Raw genomic sequence first — 21,660 nt, 5'->3', positions numbered from 1 at the left:
GAAAGTGTAATCTGCTGTTTTTGGATGGAATGTCCTATAAATATCAATTAAATCTATCTGGTCTATTGTGTCATTTAAAGCTTCTGTTTCCTTATTTATTTTCATTTTGGATGACCTGTCCATTGGTGTAAGTGAGGTGTTAAAGTCCCCCACTATTATTGTGTTTCTGTTGACTTCCTCTTTTATAGCTGTTAGCAGTTGCCTGATGTATTGAGGTGCTCCTGTGTTGGGTGCATATATATTTATAGTTGTTATATCTTCTTCTTGGATTGATCCCTTGATCATTATGTAGTGTCCTTCCTTGTTTCTTGTAACATTCTTTATTTTAAAGTCTATTTTATCTGATATGAGTATTGCTACTCCAGCTTTCTTTTGATTTCTGTTTGCATGGAATATCTTTTCCCATCCCCTAACTTTCAGTCTGTATGTGTCCCTAGGTCTGAAGTGGGTCTCTTGTAGACAGCATATATATGGGTCTTGTTTTTGTATCCATTCAGCAAGCCTGTGTCTTTTGGTTAGAGCATTTAATCCATTCACGTTTAAGGTAATTATAGATATGTATGTTCCTATGACCATTTTCTTAATTGTTTTGGGTTTGATTTTGTAGGTCTTTTTCTTCTCTTGTGTTTCCCACTTAGAGAAGTTCCTTTAGCAGTTGTTGTAGAGCTGGTTTGGTGGTGCTGAATTCTCTTAGCTTTTGCTTGTCTGTAAAACTTTTGATTTCTCCATCGAATCTGAATGAGATCCTTGCCGGGTAGAGTAATCTTGGTTGTAGGTTCTTCCCTTTCATCACTTTAAGTATATCGTGTCACTCCCTTCTGGCTTGTAGAGTTTCTGCTGAGAAATCAGCTGTTAACCTTATGGGAGTTCCTTTGTATGTTATTTGTCATTTTTCCCTTGCTGCTTTCAATAGTTTTTCTTTGTCTTTAATTTTTGCCATTTGATTATTATGTTTCTCAGCATGTTTCTCCTTGGGTTTACCCTGTATGGGACTCTCTGCACTTCCTGGACTTGGGTGACTATTTCCTTTCCCATGTTAGGGAAGTTTTCGACTATAATCTCTTCAAATATTTTCTTGGGTCCTTTCTCTCTCTCTTCTCCTTCTGGGACCCCTATAATGCGAATGTTGTTGCGTTTAATGTTGTCCCAGAGGTCTCTTAGGCTGTCTTCATTTCTTTTCCTTCTTTTTTCTTTATTCTGTTCAGCAGCGGTGAACTCCATCATTCTGTCTTCCAGGTCACTTATCCGTTCTTCTGCCTCAGTTATTCTGCTATTGATTCATTCTAGTGTATTTTTCATTTCAGTTATTGTATTGTTCATCTCTGTTTGTTTGTTCTTTAATTTTTCTAGGTCTTTGTTAAACATTTCTTGCATCTTCTCGACCTTTGCCTCCATTCTTTTTCGAGGTCCTGGATCATCTTCACTATCATTATTCTGAATTCTTTTTCTGGAAGGTTGCCTATCTCCACTTCATTTAGTTGTTTTTCTGGGGTTTTATCTTGTTCCTTCATCTGGTTCATAGCCCTCTGCCTTTTCATCTTGTCTATCTTTCTGTGAATGCAGTTTTTGTTCCACGGGCTGCAGGACTGTAGTTCTTCTTGCTTCTGCTGTCTGCCCTCTGGTGGATGAGGCTATCTAAGAGGCTTGTGCAAGTTTCCTGATGGGAGGGACTGGTGGTGGGTAGAGCTGGCTGTTGCTCTGGTGGGCAGAGCTCAGTAGAACTTTAATTCACTTGACTGCTAATGCGTGGGGCTGGGTTCCCTCCCTGTTGGTTGTTTGGCCTGAGGCGACCCAACACTTGAGCCTGCAGGCTCTTTGGTGGGGCTAATGGCAGCCTCCGGGAGGGCTCATGCTAAGGAGTACTTCTCAGAACTTCTGCTGCCAGTGTCCTTGTCCTCATGGTGAGCCACAGCCACCCACCGCCTCTGCAGGAGACCCTCCAACACTAGCAGGTAGGTCTAGTTCAGTCTCCCCTGGGGTCACTGCTCCTTCCCCTGGGTCCTGATGTGCACACTACTTTGTGTGTTCCTTCCAAGAGTGGAGTCTCTGTTTCCCCCAGTCCTGTCAGAGTCCTGCAATCAAATCCCACTAGCCTTCAAAGTCTGATTCTCTAGGAATTCCTCCTCCCGTTGCCGGACCCTCAGGTTCGGAAGCCTGACGTGGGGCTCAGAACCTTCACTCCAGTGGGTGGACTTCTGTGGTATACGTGTTCTCCAGTCTGTGAGTCACCCACCCAGCAGTTATGGGATTTGATTTTATTGTGATTGTGCCCCTCCTACCGTCTCATTGTGGCTTCTCCTTTGTCTTTGGATGTGGGGTAACGTTTTTGGTGAGTTCCAGTGTCTTCCTGTCAACGATTGTTCAGCAGTTAGTTGTGATTCTGGTGTTCTCACAAGAGGGAGTGAGAGCACATCCTTCTACTCCGCCATCTTGGTTCAGGCTCCTACTTATTTTTTTTAATTAATTAATTAATTTTTTTGGCTGCGTTGGGTCTTTGTTGCTGAGCACGGGCTTTCTGTAGTTGCAGCGAGCGGGGGTTACTCTTCATTGCGGTGCGTGGGCTTCTCATTGCGGTGGCTTCTCTTGTTGTGGAGCACGGGCTCTAGGCGTGCGGGCGTCAGTAGTTGTGGCATGTGGGCTCAGTAGTTGTGGCTCGTGGGCTCTAGGGTGCAGGCTCAGCAACTGTGGCACACGGGCTTAGTTGCTCTGCGGCATGTGGGATCGTCCTGGACCAGGGCTCAAACCTGTGTCCCCTGCATTGGCAGGCAGATTCTTAAACACTGCACCACCAGGGAAGTCCCAACCACCTTGGTTCCTGATTGCCAAATTCAAAAGTTTACTCTGGCTACTTTAAAGAAAAAAAATAGAGCTCACAGAATGGCTGGAAGACTTGACAATTGGAAGTCAGGTTCTCTCTCTGGGGCTGGGCTCATCTTCCCTAATTTCAAGAAAGCCCTACCTAATACCTGAAAATAGGATTTTATTAGCAAGAATGGAAAAGAAATAGCTCCTCTGTATTGGGGTAACCAGTCTCTAGAATGGCTCCCAATGACCCTTGTCTCCTGGTATTCCCACTCTAATGTAGACCCTTCCCAAATGAAATAAGGCCAACCTGGGTAATTGATAGGATATTGTGGAAATGACAGAGTGTGACTTTCAAGACTAGGTAATAAAAGACCCTGTGGCTTCTGTCTTGCTCTCTCACTCTAGAGAAAGCCAGCTGCCATGTCTTCAGCACACTCAAGCAACCCTATGGAGAGGTTCATTACACTGAGGAACTCAGGCCTCCTGCCAGCTTGTTTTCTTGTTTCCTTATCCATAAATGGGTACAACAATCACCATCTTGATGCCTTTAAAAGGTAATTGAGGGACTTCCCTGGTGGTCCAGTGGTTAAGACTCTGCGCTCCCAATGCAGAGGTCCCGGATTCTATCTCTGGTCAGGGAACTAGATCCCACATGAATGCTGCAACTAAGAGTTCTCATGCCACAGTGAAGATCCCACATGCTGCAACTAAGACCCGATGCAGTGGAAGGGAGGAAGGAAGGGAGGAAGGAAGGAAGGAAGGAAGGAAGGAAGGAAGGAAGGAAGGAAGGAAGGAAGGAAGGAAGGAAGGAAGGAAGGAAGGAAGGAAGGAAGGAAGGAAGGAAGGAAGGAAGGGCAGGAGAGAGAGAGAGAAAGAAAGAGGGGGGGGAGAGAGATAGACAGAAAGAAAGAACGAAAGAAAGAAAGAAATTGAAAGAAAATTACCTTCCAAAAGGTAAAGAAAAGCCCTGCATAATCTGAGGCCCCATTTCCTCTCTTCCTCAGAGCCTACCTGTCACTGCTATTCCTGGGATATGCTAACCATCCCCCCGCCTAGAGTTTTTTTTATGTTTTCGGCTGAGCCACATGGCTTGCGAGATTTTATTTCCCCAACCAGGGACTGAACCCAGGCCACGGCAGTGAAAGCGCTGAGTCCTAACCACTGGACCTCTGGGAAATTCCCCTGCCTGGAGCTTTGGCACTGGCTGTTCCCTCTGCCCGAGTACCCTTCCCGAAGATATGCTTCCTCACTTCTCTTAGGTCCCTGCTCAATCATCACCATATCATTGAGGCCCTTCCTGACCCCCTTATAGAAAATACCTCCCCCCTCCTCCTTTAGTCCTTTAGTTTTCTCCCTAGTATTTATCACCACCTGACTTACTATAGACTTGTAAGTTTGTTATCTGTCATCCAACACCCACCAACATATAAGCAGCCTCCATGAGGTCAGGGACTTCATTTATAGCTACACCCTCAGGGCTATAATAGTGCGTGGCACACAGTAGGTACTCAGGAAATATTTGTTGAATGAATGCATTGCTGTGGCCATGGGGTGAGGTACTATGATTGACAGCCCACTCTGGAGGAAGCACGTGGGTAGAGTGGGAGGGGTTCTCCAGAGAAATAGGGAGCATGGTGCACAAACAAGGCTGCTGGGAGAATCAGTGAGAGCTGGGACCCCCCCAGTCTTAATAGTCTGATGCTTCCCACATTCGCGATTCCTCTATTCTTCACAACACCCTGGAGAGGTAGATATTACTATTCCCATTTTATAATTGATGCAACTAAGTCACAGAGAGGCTAGGCAGTGTATGAAGGCCACAGAGGGCTTCAGGAAAGGGTCCAAGGCCAAACTCATGTGTATGGACTCTGTCGCTGCATCTATTTCATCCCTATCCTACGGTGCTCACTAAACACCAAGGGGCATGACATCCCCTGGCCCCGCTTCTCGCCCTCATTTCCCAAAAGCCCCCACCAGTGTCAACCAAGTGAGAGAAGCCAGCCCCAGCCTTCCTCTGCTCCCCAGGCTCCAGGGCGGGCAATGCCAGGAAGGGTTAACAAGGAGTGTTTGTAGCAGTCACTGTCTCCAAGGAGAGGAAAGCAGAGTGGAGAGGCCGCCAGCCAGACTCCAGGCTGGCCGGTGGTGGGTGGGATGCAGCTAGCACAGCCTGTCCAGCCCTGGGGGGAGAAAGGAGTGTCCTCACCCCCATCTGTCCTGGGAGGTGGCGACCTCTGAGCGGACTGGGCAGCTGGGGTGTGAGGTCGCTGCAGGGCTACCAAGTAGGAAAGTTCTGGCAGGGACTGAGGAATGGGGAGGGGGAGGGGGCAGGCCTGGCCCAGCCCAGTGGCGGCAGTGACAGTGGCTGAAGCCAGCGGCAAGTAGCAGAGCCGTCCTGGGCTCTCGGAGGACAAGGGGAACCCCTGAGTCAGGGAGAACCCAGCAGGTGGTAGAAGTGAAGACACAGCTGTGGGAGAGAGGAGGCAACTGCCCCTTCCCCGGCTGGTGGTCCAGCCATGGCCCAGCCTGGGGTTGGCAGGAGGAGGCCTGGGACCCCGAGGCCTCCACTGAGCAGCATCCGGCCCTTTAAGTCCAGCGAGCAGTACCTGGAAGCCGTGAAGGAGGACCTGGCCGAGTGGCTTCGGGATCTCTACGGGCTGGACATCGACGCGGCTAACTTCCTGCAGGCTCTGGAGACGGGCCTGGCGCTGTGCCAGCATGCCAACGCCGTCACTGAGGCCGCCCTGGCCTTCCTGGCTGAGGCACCTGCCCGAGCCCAAAGCATTCCCCTGCCCCGGGCCGGGGTCTCCTGCAATGGGGCCGCCCAGCCAGGCACCTTCCAGGCCCGGGACAACATCTCCAACTTCATCCAATGGTGCCGCAAGGAGATGGGTATCCAAGGTAAGCACCCCGGCCCCCCCCTCCCCAGACCCTTATCTTGTCAGGCGTCAATCTCCTCTCTGAGGCTCAGGCTGCATCAGGGGTCAGGAGCCACGGTCCTCCTTCCAGATTTGCCTTGGGCCAGCTCATTCCTTTTCATGCCTCAGTTTCCCAATCTCATAGGAAATCCCCAATGAATAAATGTGTTGATTGGATGATTCGAGCACCTGTCTCCTTTGGGTAGAGCGTCGTGCTGGGCACCAAGTGCTGAGAGGGCTGAGAACCAGTGCCAAGAAGTTTGTGGCCCAGGAAGAGAGACAGCTGAGAAGATGCATAAATTATAGCCCAACGTGGTAGAAGCTCAAGGAGAGGCATCTGTGCTGGGGAGACAGAGGCGGAAACAGCCACCTGATGGGCCTGGAAAGACCATATAGTGGATGGAGATTTGAGCTGAGTCTTGGAGAATAAAAAGAAGTTTGGCGGACAGGGAGTTCTAGGCAGGGGGGCACAAAGAAGGCGTGTGTTTGGGCTACATGGGGTGGGGAGGGGACAGGGGAGGAGGCAAGTGGATGTTAGGGAGGGGCCAGCCGTGTTTAGGGCTTCCAAGACTCTAGGACTGATATCAGGCTCCCTCATCTCCTTGGCCTTGGACCCAGCAGCGGGGATGAAGCTGGATGCCGCACCATCCTTCAGACCAAAGGCAGTGGGGGTGTGGCAGAGGGAGGGGTCAGGCCTGGCCTACGGGCCAGTCGGTGGCAACACAATACGGAACAGGACTGGAGGGTTGATAAAGGCCAGTGTTTTATCGGGCACTTACCATGTGCCAGACATTGCCTGCAAACACATGACTATCCCCACAGCAACCCCACGAAACAGACTACTTTCCTGTTGTACAGAAGAGGAGACTGAAGCTGGGACTAGCCCAAGGTCATACATCCGGTGGGTGGGAGCGTCAGGGTTCCAAAGCTGGCAGTCAGGCTCCAGAGCCTGTACTCACCCCAGCCTGGTTATGTGTGGGCTGGGAGTTGAGTCTGGGGTGCCTGGGGGTTGCTGGAGGTGAGAGGCGCGGATGGGAAGCAGCACAGACTGCTTCTTGTTCCTGGACCCATCCTGGCAAACAGAGCGGGGAGAAGGGCTGGTGGAGTTAGGCTCCTTCGCTTGGCTGTGTCCCCTCTTCTCCCCCACACCCTGCCCCGCCATAAGGCAGCCACCTCGTCTTGCACTCAGTACCTGAGCAATTCTGTCCAGACCCTCCTAGGGGCTGGCTTGCCGCCAAGAACCTGAGACGCAACCCCCCATCCCCCATGCCTGCGTCCGCGCCCTGGCCCAGGATGGCCCCAGGGCTCTCCCACCTGTTCCGCTTGCTTGCTCCGGGCAGGTCAGCAGGGATCTCAGGCTGCCTACCCTCCTCTCCCCTCTCCCGCCCCGGCCAGAGGTGCTGATGTTCGAGACGGACGACCTGGTGCTGCGCAAGAACGTGAAGAACGTGGTGTTGTGCCTGCTGGAGCTGGGCCGCCGGGCCCGGCGCTTCGGCGTCGCGGCGCCCAGCCTGGTGCGGCTGGAGGAGGACATCGACCAGGAACTGCGGCTGGAGCTGGCCCTGCCCCCGCCCGACGCCCCGCCGCCGCCCGAGCCCCCCACGCGCCCGCCCTGCCACTTCCGCAACCTGGACCAGTTGGTGAGGGCTCCGGACACGCCCTCGGCCCCGCCTTCCTTCGCCCCGCCTCCCTCTCCCCCTCCGAATCCGGACCCTCTGAGCCACCCCCTTCTTCAGCCCCAGTCCCCTCCTCGACACTCTCTCACCGCGTGGTTGTTAAGTAAGTCGTGTCCACTTGGAGCCTCGATGCTCATCGTTTTCTTTATGAATCCAGCACCCTACGCCTCTCTCGTTTAAACCCCGTGGGACGGTTGTTAAGAACGCAGATCCTTTTCTGACTGCTTGGTTTAAGTCTTAGTTCCACTGCTTTGCAGCCGTGTGACTGGGCAAATTATTTGCCCTCTCTGTGCCTCAGCTCCCTTATCTGTACTGTGGGGATGTAACCGTGCCTACCTTCCACGACCGCGGTGGCTGTTAGATGAGCCAGCGCACGTGAAGCGCTCAGCCAGTGTCTGGCACAGAGGGTCCTGTCCTGGGAGTTAGCTCTGACTGTGACTAGGAATCACTTCTACCACCAAGGAATCGAGCTCAGGGAGGTTTCTTACCTTGCCCAAGGCCTATAGTGCGGTGGAGGCAGGATTCCCACCCAAACCTGTCAGGTTCCAAGGTCCACCTTAACCATCACACTCCACGGCCTCTGTTAGCTGACTCACGAGGGTGTTGGGCCGTAGGTGACCACTCAAGGTCTTGTTCTCGTTGAGCCATTAAAAGGCTTCTCTACGTGCTTCTCAGCCCCCAGCCCTGACTTGGCAGAAGCCTTGGGTCTGGGGGGCAGGCAGGCCGCCCGTTGGGCTTGACCCAGCGTGCAGGGGGAGCTTGGCTACCTGGGCAGAGGGGAGGGCTGAACCCATTGCCCACTGCCCGCAGGTTCAGAGCCTGGTGAGCCGCTGCACGTGCCCGGTTCAGTTCTCCATGGTCAAGGTGTCCGAGGGGAAGTACCGCGTGGGAGACTCCAACACCCTCATCTTCATCCGGGTAAGTCCCTGGTCGGGGGTGGAGGGACCTCTCTGGGGTCGGCAGAATCAGGTTTCCTTCCGTGGGACTTTGCCCAAGCCTGAAGGCAAGGACAGGAAATCACCATTCACGCCAGTTATCAGGCCTTGGGGCTTTCCTTCTCTCCGTTGGAGAATTCCAGAAGATTCCTGACAAAGTTGGCAAGCATGTCCCCTCCTTCCATGAGGGCAGCCAGAACCAGAACCTCCCCCATCTGCCTCCACCTTAGTTCAGAAGGGGGTCTCCCCAGTCAGAAGTGAGGATGAAGCGTACTCCTACTTTTCCACTCACAGGCTTGGTCACAGCAAGGGGCCTGACACCCCGTCCCCCCCCCACCCCGCCCAGTTTGTGTTCCCCGCAGGGCCCAGCCACATCAACCCCGCGGTCCGCGGCTCACATGCCCAGCTTGGTGCCTTCTGAGCGGCAGTACAAGTCTGAACTGTGCCTCCCGCTACTCCCCACTCCCCACCCCCTCCACCCCGCCCCACGCCTGGCCACCTGGCCAGAAACAGTCTGCACCTGGGGGTGTGGCCAGCGGCTCAGGGGCACAGCTAAGCCTTCTTCTCCTGGGGTCGGGCCACACCTGGAGGCAGAGCCAGCTCCCTGGGCCCTCACCCAGAGCCTGAGCCAAGAGCTCTGTGAAGCAGGTGGGGATGGATTGTGGCGCCCCGTTTCCACTAAGGAAGTGGACGCCTGGAGAGGCTACGTGACCTGGAGTGGAGTCGGGCCAGGACTCCTGCGGGTCCTTTAACACACACACCACGAGAGCAAAGCCAGCGCCCCCCCCCCCCACGTTTCTGATACAAACGTGCGCAGGCGTCAACCGCTTCCCCGCGAAGGGAGAGGAGGGAGTCGGGAGGTAGACTACACAGTGCTTGGGAGATCCCTTGTCTCGCCGTGGGGCAACTTGCTGTTCGTCAGCTTGGCCTCCACCCTTGACAACATGTGCTATCTGATGCCAGTCCTGCAGGGGACTCAGGCTGCAACATAGGCACGCTCCCAACTACACGTGTGCATGTGTACGTGGATGGGAGCAAGGGCTGAAGGCCTGCAGGCTGATCCATGGAGAGGGGACTCCCTCACCTTGCCCTCCACCTCACCCTTGCCCCCTGCAGATCCTCCGGAACCACGTGATGGTGCGTGTGGGGGGCGGCTGGGACACACTCGGTCACTATCTGGACAAACATGACCCCTGCCGGTGCACATCCCTCTGTAAGTCCCCTGAGAGTCCCTTCCCTATGACTCCAGGTCGGGAGGCCGGAAGCAGACGCGGGAGGTAGGCCTGATCTCCAGGGGCAAGAGGTGTGCAGGGGATGGAGGAAGGAAGATACTGTAGAAGGTACAGGTGTGAATGGCCTCTCAGTTCTAGGCGGAAAGCGGGCCAGCCACGGTGCAGTACCAAATTAAGCCACAAGATGGCGCCAAATACACAGAGAATCAGCATTTGGTCATGAGGGCATGTGGGCAGGGCTTAGCTCTGCCTCTGATGTAGGCGCCAAGCATGATTTGGAAGGTCTTTAGTCTTCCCGTAATGTCCATCAGCACCTCAAGCCACCCCAAATAAGCATGCAATCTAAGCTAAAGACGTGGACTTGCAGCTTTAAACAAGTCCCCCAGCCAGGCCCTCTGACCAGATTTCATCCCCTAAACCCCTCCCTTGAGGAAATTCTGGTGCTGTCACTGTCAAAGTAGGTCCCACTGTCTCTAATGCGGGATTCAGGGTATGGGACAGCTGGGGGAGGGAACGGTGGACCCCATCAGCAGGAGTTTAACCCTTTCCTCCTCTCCTGTCTCTGGGGGGCTGTGTTGGTAGCACACAAGACCGGCAGCTTCCTGAAGCCCCCTGTCCCACTGGTGCAGCATGAAGTGAGGGTGGACAATGGGCCCTCACAGCGCCAGCCTACGATGACCATCAGCCGCTCCCAGAGCCCCCTGCCCTCCGTGGACTGGACGACATATACCTCTTCAGGTCGAAAGCAGAGGCCCCCTGCCGCCTCCTCCCCTACACCCCACCGTGAACGGAGAGCAGGGGCGGGGATCCTCAGAGAGACAGCACCATTCCCGAGGTACTGGGGAGGGACAGGGCAGGGCCTCTTCCTGCTTTGGAGTCTACATTCTCAGAGGCCACCCCACCCCAAGATAAGGGGAGCAGGTCTCCCAGCAGTGCCCCTATCCCAGCAAGACCTCAGGTGTTCAGAACCAAAAAACACCCAGTACATTTAGGATCACCTAGTTAACTTCATACACCCTCCCGTTTCACAGATGAGGAGGCTGAGGCCCATAAAGGGAACAGACTTACCCACGGTCCCTCTGCCATTTCATGGTAGAGCAGAAACTAAGACCCTCCCCACCCAAGACTGGTGACCTGTAGTTGTGGGATCTGAAGCAACCTGGGGTCCAGACCAGGCTGCTTTCTATCTGCTACACAAGGAATGGGGGAGGACAGACTTAAACGGTATCTGCTGTAAGGAAGAGTCTCTGGCAGGCACGGGGGAGAGAGAGCATCTGCTTCCTTCAACATGAAGTCTGACCCCCTGGGAGTTCTGGCTGGGGAAAGGCCATCCCTTCGCAGAGCCAGGGGACTGGGAGCCAGGGGACTGGATCAGATAACCCTGCCAATAACCTATGATTCTCCCTTTCAGGTGCCAGGAGAAGTCACTCGCCCCGTGTTGGAGGCAGCTGCCAGATGGGGACAGCCCACCGAGCCCCCAGTCCTCACCTACTCCCAGGGGCCGAGGCACACAGTGCACCTCCTCAGGGAAGAGGGAGGACAGATACCCCCCTGAGCTCCCCAGGAGAAGGACTCCCACATCTTGGGTTCATGAGGAGACAGACAGCTGGGGAACTCGTGCCAGGACCCCCATCCCCCAGGGACTCCAAGCCCCTGAGGCCACTACCACAGGGACACGAGCAGGAGGAGCATCTCCCCTGCCTTGTTCCTCCAGCCCAGCCAAGCCTGTGGGCCCCAGGCCACCACCCGGGGATGAGGCCGAGGGTGCCTCCTCCCAGCTTAGGGAGACAGCATCTGTCCATTCTCCATCCCCTGTTAAAGGACCCACCAAGATCCTGGTCCGGTTGCCCCCAGCTTGCCCCCCGACTCTGGGAAGAAGCTTTCCAGGGACTGCAAGTGGAGGTCCCAGGACAGAACTGGGGAGAAGGCCCATTCCATTAAGGGCCGTCACTGGGGACCTGTCTGGGTCCAGACATGGGGACTGCTCTGTGGAAGAGAGGCAACAGGACCAGAAGCTGGATGTCCAGGTGACAGCAGAGGCCAGAGAGCCCTGGGGCCTGGGCCCACAGCACCAGGAGGGGAGGTGCACTCCCCTGCCCTCGGGTGGGATCAAGGAGCAAGCCATCCACCACAGCCTTGGGGAGCAGCTTTTGGCCAGCATGAAGCTGCTAGAGGTGGCCACTGTCTGCCCCCAGGGCGCAGCGTCTGGAGTCGTTCCTCGCAGTGGAGTCTACGTGCCCAGTCTGGGTGGGCGGTGGCCTGAGCCTGGGGGTCCTTATGACAAAGTCATCCAAGAACTGGCTCAGGGCCCCCCACCCCTCCTTAAGGTGGACCTGGGAGCCTGGAAGGCAGCCCCTACAGGCTGCCCTAAGCCAGCTGTAAGTGCAGGCCCAGGAAGCCCAAAACGGAAACTGGGCGCCGAAGAGAGTGGGCTGAGGACGAAAGCAAGCCCAAGTGCCAAGGGTGCCGGGACAACGAAGGTCCCGGCTCAAAGGGGGCAGGACTGCTCAGCCCCTGCTGTGTCTGCCACCCCGGAGTCCTCCACACCTTCGCCCTCCGCCCCCAGTTCTGATAAAGCCAAGGCATGTCCAGGCAAGGGCAAGAGGACACTCCGGAAGCCCCGGAGAGTCCCATCCATCTACAAGCTGAAGCTCAGGCACAGGATTCGGCCCCGGAGAGACCACAGGCCCGAGAAGCAGCCTTCACGAATCCCCAAGCCGTTGACCTGCCTCCACCTGGGTCCAGCCAAGACACCCCCCAGGGGCAGGCTGGTGAGAGCAGGGCTGGGCAGCAATGGAGGGAAGGCAGCCCTGGGGGCTGGAGCCTCGGCGGGGGAGAAGGAGGAGGGAGAGGAGAGGAAGGGGCCAGCTGCACCCCTGGAGAGCAGCTCCCCACCTTTGGAGGGCCAGGGGCCTCAGCAGCTTAATCAAGCCTCCGCCTCACCTGAGGAGGAGTCTTGGGTGTGAGAAGGCGCTTCTCACCCCCGCCCCCCCCCAAGCCTGTGGGAGGGAAGTAAAAAGATGCCCGTGTATTCGTTGCACTCCCAACTGCAGGAACAGAAAGCAAGGTCCCTCACCTCAATACAGGGCCGTGGCCAGGAGAGTTTAGAAGACAAACAGAGACTCCATCTGGTGGGTTGAGCAGGAGGGCAACCCATGAGTCCCAGTCCAATTCCAGGGTGGTAGGGCTACTGTCTCCCAGAACAACTCCCGAAATTCCTGTGCTCTGTCCTCCGGCCATGCCCATTTCCACAGCTCTTCTAAGTTATTAAACATGAGTGGGTCTGTTCCTGAGCCCCCAGCTCTTGAGTCCTTCACTCTACCACGGTGCAGGAAGGTGTGGCAGCATTTTCCCGCCGGAGGGGAGGAGGGGGAGGGAGCTGGGGTGAGAGAGGTTTCCCCTCTGCAGCCCCAGCCGACCTTGCCAGACAGCCCTTCTCTCCTGGAAGAGGCCGCTGCCTCAGCATCACAGACAGACGGGGACAAGGTCGCCCCACACGGGCTCCTGCAGGACTTCAAAACTTTGCTCTGGGGGCTGGGAACTGAGATCAGCGAGTCAAGAGGGATGGCTGAGAGCATTCCTTAACACATTGACACGCCTGGAGTTATGATGGGTGTGGGCCGGGGCGGGGGCTGCAGAGCCTTGGCCATGAGCGGGAGGAAGACACAAAGGCAGAAGCTGGGATTGAGTCCACTTCTGAAAGTCTTCCCAAGAAAGTGGCAGAGGGAGATGTTATGCTTCTCTTCTGAATGGTTTTGATCACCTGGCAGGGTAGGTGGAGAGGAGATGAGTCCCCAGCTCTCTCCCTTTCCCTTCATTCTCCTGGTGGGCCTGGGCTTTAGGACTCAGGCCACCTCATCGCCCAGACTGTCTGTCCCTCCAGAGCTCAGCAGGCAGAAACGCTGCAGGGAGTCCCTTCCTTCCCACGGCAGGAACTGAGCCAACACCTTGGTACAGAAACGAGGGAAAACACTCCCTGATTTTTAATCTGACTTCTGATCACAGCGCAGTGGGCGTCACACACACTTCCAGACCCTGTGGTGGGAAACCCTGGGGAAGGGAGGGCAGGGTGAAGGACAGACACTCAGAACGGGGGCGGAAGGAATCAAAATCAAAGATCTGGGGTGAAGCGGGGGTGAGAGGGTGGGTGAAGGGGGCCAGCCAGGCAATACATTCCAACGGCTCCCACAGGGGGCAGCCAGAGGCCTGGGTCCCTCACTCTCACCTCAGGTGCCTCAGAGCTGGGGGGTGACAGTGATGGGGCAGGTGAGATGCTGTCACCACTCACCCCATCCCCCTGGTGAGTCGGGGGACAGGGATGCAGGGGATAAAGGGGGGCAGCCCCTCTTCCTTACCCTCCCAGCCACTCCAAGGTGTGGGGGGAGGGGAGCCACCTCCTCTGCTTCAGAGGGAGGCTCAGAGAGGGCGGGTCACTTGCCCAAAGTCATGCAGCACAGCAGGGACCAGAACCCAAAATACTGGACTGCCCAAGGTCAGGGCAGTCACTGTCGGGCTGCGTCACCCCCAGTGAGCGGAGTGGGAATCACCTGGGGAAGCAGAAGAGAACATCGAAGCTTCCCTCTCACGCGGGATCTGATGAGAAGTTTGCCACCCATGACGCCTCCCCCAGACTCCTCTCCATCACCACCCCGAGCTACCTGGTTTACTGGTCTATACGCCACAGCTTGGCTACATCGAAGCTCGGCTCTTCTCTCCGTCTCTCTTCTAACAAGGGACCTCGCTATCCTCCCACCAGAGAAGGGCTGAGGGCTCAGCCTCAGGGAGAACTTGGCTAGGCGGCCGGGGACTCGCACCATTTCTCCCGCCCTCCAAATCCCCCAGTAATCCCGCAGGTCACTCCTAGTATCTTCATTACTTTTGTTATTTCTAAATCGGTACAAAACTGACAGTGATCAGCTCCGGTGACAAGAGGTAGAAACTGGCCAGGCAGCCGGAGAAAATGGGGCGGAGTGAGTCAAGGCATGGGGCCAACTGGTGTCGGGACGAGGGGGCGTCAGATCCTGAGGGCCTCCATCCAGGGTTGGGGATGCCGGTATATCTCCCCCAAGCATAGGGGTTCCCATAATTCTTTTCCCGGCTCTGCCCCTCCCCAGATTAATCGGGGTAATCTGAGATTCAAGGCGGGCAAGGTCTGGGGCAGTCAGCTTGGGGTCAGATGGGGAGAAAAAGTCTTCCCTGGCACGAACTGACTGCCTCCCTCCACACCCCGCCCACCACCAGACACCCCCACTCCCCCCCAAACATCCTCCAGTTTGGCAGACCACTGGACGCTGGCATCATGGAAATAAATCTATCATTTGTGGGCAATCCCTCTCCACACTCGGTCAAGAAAAAAATGTTGAACCCAGGGGGTGATCTGACTTTAGGGTCAGGAAGTGGGAGAGGGGCACCCGGCAGGGACGGACCATCGAGTTAAGGCTGGAAGGTAGCTTGTTGCGTCTATTGGGGCTGTTGGGCAGGGAGGTCTCCCTGGAAGCAGGGGGAGCTCTGCCTCCTCCCCCTGACTGATCCAGGACTTCAACCCTCGGACCCCAGTTGTGGTCCCTGGGCCACCCGCATCGCCCCGCCCCGTGCCGGTGGTGCTGACGGTCAGAAGGCTGGCCTCACGAAGAGGTGCTGCCGGGACCTGCGACAGGGGGTGGATAAAATTAGAGCCCTGTGAACGAAGCTGGAGGTGGCGAGGGTGGGTAAGACAGCTGAGGACCAACTGACGCTTGGGCAGACAGACAGACACGGGAGAAGAAGACGCGGAACAATGACAGACACACTCTCTGGAGGTGACGGGTGCGGGCCCGGTCAACAATGCACCTCTCCACCCCCGCCCTCCGTGTCACGCGCTCACCCCCAACCCCCAGGGGCGACGGCGCTCCTAAGGGCCCGGCCGGGCTCTGCACGAACTACAGCACTAAAGGCGGCCGTCCCAGGAAGACAGACTGGGGAGAGGGGGGAGGACGGGGCAGCTAAGGGGAAGCTCCCTCTCGCCCTCCGCCTCTCCCGGGGAGGGCGTGGCTGCGGGGGCGGTCCAGGAGTTCTCTTCCTGCCCCTCCCCGCCCGGGCCTGCCGGGGTTGCGGCCCTTGGGGCGCGGCGTCACATGATGGCGCAGCGGTTGCGGCGCAGCGCGCCCTGGAAGCGCAGGGCGGCGTGCACGTGCTTGCAGCGTGCGCAGCCGACGCTCTTGAGCAGCTCGCTGAAGAGCAGCAGGATGTGCCAGTTGTACTTGGCCGAGCACTCCACGTAGCCGCACTTCCAGGTCTTGCGCACCAGGTGTGACACGTTCCAGCGCGGGATCACGCGTCCGCGCTGCAGGTCCCTCTTGTTGCCCACGATGATGATGGGCGTCTCCGAGGTGCCGATCACCCTGCTGGGCGAGGTGGGAATCTCAGAACCCCACAGTCTAGTCTCACAACCTCCCCCCAACCCGGACTTCAAGAAGGGCGGGTTGTGCCTGGTCAATACTACTACTACCATCCATCTGTTCCAGGCGCAGCGCTGTAACTGACGCAACTGATGCAAAAGGTGGGTGTTAATGTTCTCCCCATTGTACAGATGAGGAACCTGAGCCTGGCTTAAAGTCATGCGGCTGAGGCGCCCTGGAAGTCTCCTTCCCCTAGCCTCTGCTCTTTACTGCACTAGACTAGCCACCCCATGGTAAGGGTCCCCAAATGAGTTAACAGAAACGGGGACGGCAAAATGTCGTGAGTGTGTGTTTGAGTATGTGTGGGAACCAGAGGCACGTGATCTGTTTCCCTCCCACTGCACCCTTTTCACAGGAAGTGGCCAGCATAGGGGCATCCACTGAGGTGGCAGTGGAGTGTATCCCGGCCCCTCACCTCGTCTCTAGGATCTGCTGGCGGATGGTCTTGACGTACTCAAAGCTGTCAAAGCAGCAGATGTCGTAGACCAGGATGTAGGCGTGGACGCTCCGGAGTCCCCTGCAGCAGGCGTCTGCCCACTCCTGCAACACCCCCAGCCAGCACCAAGGTCAGAGCAGCCATAAGGGCTCCCCTTGCCCCCAGCCACCTCCCGCCATACACAGCACTCTCACCTGCCACTGCACCCTAAGCCTTGCACACTCGCCGATCCCCAGGAGGCCAGGCCCAGGGCACAACTCAGGTGTGGCTTCCCCACCTCCAAGCCAGGATGGGGCAGGGCCGCTGTCTGTCCTGTGCACTCCTGGAGCTGAGATCTGCCTTGTCCCATTTTGTCCCCCAATCCATCCATCCAGTCCTTTGTTCGATTACATTTATTAAGCGCCTCTACGAGCCCAGCCCTGAGCTAGTTGTTGGACCTGTTGAAATCCTCTCTATCTTCCCAGGCCTCAGCTCAGATGCCTCTTCCTCCTCTAAGAAGCCTTCCCGCAAGCAGGGGACTATTCCCTTCATCTTCTGTGTTCTAAGAACAGTTCAATTATACCTCGGTCAGAGCTGTTTCCATTCCCAGGTCCCCACTTCTGCCGTGAGCTCCTGGGAGGACCAGAGTCCAGCCTTCCTCATTTTTACATACCTCCTCCTCCTAGGCTCTTTAATTGCACTACCTAGGCTGGTGAACTCTCCACGGTCCTGAATCCCACCTGGTCCCTGCTGGAATCAACCGAATTCCTGCCTGTAACGCAGCCCTTAGATTGCTACCTGATGTACCCCTTCTGTTGGCTCCACTCTGCCCTCAAAGTTGAGAAGAAGGAGGCCTGAGGAGAAAAAGGTTGAGACTGGATGCCTGATGGGGGCTGATGTAGAGCAGGGCCCCAGGGCAGCTCCAGGGAGATGGAACTTCCTGAATGCCTGTGGCAAATTCTCTGGGAAGGGCCTGCGGCTCAAGCGGAACAGGCCCCAGGCAAGCCTGAGTGCACGAAAGAGAAGATTGCTTAAGAGATGAGTGAGCTAATTAACCTGCCAGCAGATGAGAATTGCAAGGGCAGCGGCAGAAAGCAGCCAGAGTGTGGAAAGACGGGCCTCCCAGGACAAGGGGAACTAGGGTTTTCTCTAGGAACTAGAGCCCCGGCAAAAGACTAGAGGGAGAGGCAGGCACATCTCCTGTGGCAGCTCAGGAGCTGAACTGGGGTAGGGATCAGGCATGGAGGACTACAGCTGGTTCTACACTGCAGAGAAGGATTAAAAGGGGAAAGACTTGGGCCACAGTGGTGGAGCGTAAGTCCGACTCCAGAAAAGCACTTCCCGATTCAAAGGCTTAGAAGCTGCTGCAGTGGATTTCTCCAAGGAGATGATGTGGCATCTTTTCTTTGTGCTGAGTTTTAACTTTGGTGCAGGGGCAAGATGCTGAGGACAAATCTAAAATCATAGGAAACCATGAACCGGTTTCTCAGGCCAGGAAAGACTGTATTCCACTGGACACAGGACCTCTGGGAGCTTGGGACCCCGGAGTGTACGCTGTTCCTCCGCCATCCCATGCACGGAGCGGAGATCAGCAGGAGTGGGAGGGATGGGGAAATAGGCAGAGAGGCTCCCATATTCTTCCAGCTCTCTGCTGGGGAGAGGGAACAGCTGCCAGCCTTCGAGGGGGACAGCCCCACCTCTCTCCCAACATGCTACCTCCTCAAGGGGGCCTCCAGGCTGCCTCCCACCCACTCCTCTCTGGGGGCTGCTAAAAGGGAGAGAAAGAAGGCTCCCGATTGGCTGGGTTGCCCCTTCACCCCTGATTGAAGGGAGGGAGTAAGAAAGCTCAGCTTGCCTTCCAGCTAGCTCCATGCAGCATTCCAGATGGTAAAAGACCATCTTGGAGCTGTATCAAGACAGAGAAGGAGCAATGGAAACTGAGTCCAGTTCCGAGGACACAGGAGCTGAGGGAGCCTCAGCCACCTGGGTGCCAACCATGCATTTGCTGTTTGTTCCTTGGGTGGGTTGCACACGCCCTCTAACCTTAGCTTCCTTCTCTGATAGGAGGAGAGAGGCTGCAGAAGCAACAGCTGAGACGACCCTAGAAACGCCGCTCTCCTGGGCTGGATCTCATCTGGCATTGGGGAAGAATGTATTCTTATTTTCAGACAGTAACCAGTGGGATTCTACTATTTGATCTTTGGGGCATGCAGGATCCTGTCTCAGCATTTCTTTGCTCAAAGTCCCTTTCTTGTGCTTCAGGGGTGACGTCTTGGACATCCTTGTAGAGTCCAAAACTCAGGGTCAATCAGGAAGAAAAAGGCCAATGATCCAACAGAAAGATGGGCAAAGGCATTAATAGTTTTCAGAAAAACAAAGGCAAAGGCCCTCAAACATATGAAAAGATGCTCAACTTCACTCATAAGCAGAGATGTAAATAAAAAGTACACTGAGATTATCCTACCTCATCTATCAGACTGTCAAAAATCCAAAAGTTTGACAATACACTCTGATGGCTTTAGGGAAACAAGCACTCATGTAACATCCCTCACAGGAGCACAAACTATGCACCTTAATGGAGGGGTGTGTGGAATCTGGCACCTTCCAAACTCCAGTTGCATTTATCCTTTGACCTAGCAATGCCATTTCCAGAAATCGATCCCACAGATACGCCTTCCTGTGTACAAAATGACTATTACAAGGCTATTCACTGTGGCATTGTTTTGAAGCAAAAGTTTGGAAGCAACCCACTTGTCCAACAAGAGGGGACTTCATAGTACATCTTTCCAATGGAATACAGTGTAGCCATGAAAAAAGAATGAAGAAGACCTCTAGATACTGACATGGAAAGACAGGTTAAAATGTCAAGCCAAATAAACAAAGAAAAAACCCAAACAAACAAACAAAAGGTGCAGACAGTTTTGTTTTTGTTTTTAATGCAAGAAGGGAAGTGGAATAAGAATACATTTTCTTATTTGTGTAAAGAAAAACTGGAAGTGTGAATAAAAAAACCAATGAGAATGGCTATAGAACGGGGCAAGAACTGGGGTAAAGGGAGCAGGGGTGGGACTGAGATTTCTTTGGGTGTACTTTTTGTTTGTTTGTTTTAACAAAGTTTGGACTTTTAAATTGTATCTTCCCGATTCCAAAATCGAAATTACAATTTAAACACACAACAAAATGTGAAAAATAAACCCAGCTCAATGCACAGGACCAGAGCGGGATCTGAGCATCCACTCAGGCTACCGTTAGTCTCCTCTGGAGGAGAAATAGAACACCTGACCTTGGACCCACTGCCCTGACCTCACTGTTTCCAAGGCGTGATGTGTGGATCAGGCTTTTGTCTTTGGTGCTGATGCTCCCACACCTAGGATGGGAGAGACAGGTGTCCCCGAGGTTGGGTGAAGGTCCTCCTGCCCAGAGTTGCTGACACAGTGCTGAGCCTGAGCCCTTCCCCAGCCCCCAGCTCCACCCGAGAGATTGCTGTATTTGCACAGTTACAACTGGCCAAGCAGTGGCCCGTGCCCTCCGGGCCTCCACCGTGCCTAGCCTTCCTGGAGAAACTCTGCGCTCTGGTCGGGGGCTTCTTTGGTGAGCCAACATGTGTAGGGCTCAGCTTCCCCCTGCACCCAATCCCCGCTCAAGCCAGAGGTAGAGAGCAGGAAGAAGGACCCGGTCCTGCAGGCTGGACCCTGTAAGCCAGGGCACTGGGGGCATCTGAATCCAACCCCTGCAGGAAAGGCCGCCCCGAGGGCCAGTCCTGAGGTCAGGGGACAAAGCATCACTTAAGAGAAAAGGCCCTTGGGCAAGAGATCTGATTGGGGTCTCCAATCTCTGAGAACACACCTTTCCCAGGTCCCAGCCTTTTCTTCTGTTGTCCCTTCTACAGATGACGTGGGTCTGAGGCCATGGGAGGCAGCGCCCAGAATATTAACAGGCATCCGGCACTCTATGCCTTTCTCTTCACTGACCCTTACCTGCCCAGATCCTACCTAGCTGAGACATCACCTCCTGTGACCCCCACCCTCACACACCTTCGTGGGGCAGATGCCCCTTCAGGGCTGTCTTAGTTCCCGCATCCCCTGCAATCATGACACTCATGGAACTATGTAATAGCTGACTGTTTGTCTTCTCACCAGACTATGAGTTCCTTGAGAGCAAACTGCTCTGTCTTGAGCACCATTCTATCCCAGTGCCCACCACAGGGCCTGGTACACATTAGACGTTCATCAAATATTTGTTGAATAAACCAGTGCACAAATGAATGGATTCCTGGCACGGCTCTAAGTAGGGCGGCCCGTGGTGCAGCGCGGAGTTCTCAAAGCCAGCAATAGGGCCGGAGCCAGGAGAGGGTTGGGGTCCAGGCTGTCCTCCACCCTGTCCCCCACCCCCACCCCCCTACCTGCAGCGTATTGACAGGGAAGGCGCTGATGGGCGGGAAGTCGAGGATCTGGAGGTCGTGCACGTGGCCGTTCATGACGACAGCAGGCAGGTAGAGGCGGCGGGCGGTGGTGGGCACGCAGACCTCGCTGAACTCGTTGTACAGGAACTGGCGCACGATGGCACTCTTGCCCACGCCTCGCGCCCCCAGCACGGCCACCCGGTAGGTGGAGACCATGCCTCCCGCCCCGCTCCGCCACCTCGTCCTCACCACTGCCTGGGGCTCCCCCGGGCTGCATATTCCAGGGGCTGGGGGCTCAGCCACCGTCAGGACCAATCATCGCTGCCCCTGCTCGCCCTGGGCCCTCTGCGGCCTCCACCTGGACTGTGGAAACAAGAGATGGGCTCGGTGGGGCTGGCTTCTCCTTGGACAGATCCTGTACTTTTCTACCTTGGGGAATGTCACTGGAGCTGTTACTACTGCCACTTGGGATGCCTTCCCTTCCCCAGAGCCCCTATCCCATCTATCCAGAACCTCCCCATCCTTCCTTCTCCATTCTCCCTGCCGTCCATCCCATCAGTGGGAATCAATCTTTCTTGACTTGTATTATGACCTGACTCCCAGACCCGGGCAGGCCGCAGAGCGGAGTGGAAAGAGCACTAGACTTGGCTTCAAGTCCCAGCCTTCCCACTGAGCCCGGGGCAAGACAGCAACGCCTCGCAGCCTTGGTCTCCTGGTCCTCAGGAGTGAGACCAGGCCAGTGCGTCTCCGTGGAGGCAGTCCTGGCATTTTGTGGAGAGAGAATTCTTTATCGAGCAGGGCATTTCACATCCCCAGCTGCCTGGAGGTACTTGCCAGCAGCAG

The 21,660-nt window shown here is 55.6% G+C and overlaps 2 protein-coding genes across 2 annotated transcripts; one reads left to right on the top strand and one right to left on the bottom strand.

Annotated features, from left to right (window-relative positions):
* Positions 1-5,318: 5,318 nt before the first annotated feature.
* On the top strand, positions 5,319-12,529 carry GAS2L2 (growth arrest specific 2 like 2; the record flags this gene model as incomplete). Its single annotated transcript, XM_082860906.1, has 6 exons — positions 5,319-5,703; positions 7,116-7,360; positions 8,207-8,314; positions 9,448-9,544; positions 10,146-10,398; positions 10,975-12,529. The coding sequence occupies 6 exons, from the start codon at positions 5,319-5,321 to the stop codon at positions 12,527-12,529; spliced, it is 2,643 nt and encodes an 880-aa protein (XP_082717032.1).
* Positions 12,530-15,672: 3,143 nt separating this feature from the next.
* RASL10B (RAS like family 10 member B) lies at positions 15,673-21,033 on the bottom strand (the record flags this gene model as incomplete). The annotated part of the gene is made up of 3 exons (XM_082860038.1): positions 15,673-15,943; positions 16,416-16,540; positions 20,818-21,033. 3 exons carry the CDS (start codon positions 21,031-21,033, stop codon positions 15,673-15,675), a joined length of 612 nt encoding a protein of 203 aa, XP_082716164.1.
* Between the last annotated feature and the right edge of the window lie 627 nt (positions 21,034-21,660).

Source organism: Leucopleurus acutus (genome assembly GCF_964270905.1).
Source record: "Leucopleurus acutus genome assembly, chromosome: 19".
In the NCBI taxonomy this organism is placed as follows: Eukaryota; Metazoa; Chordata; class Mammalia; order Artiodactyla; family Delphinidae; genus Leucopleurus; species Leucopleurus acutus.
The sequence above is the reverse complement of the archived record's forward strand: the minus strand, read 5'-3'. Positions and strand labels throughout refer to the sequence as shown.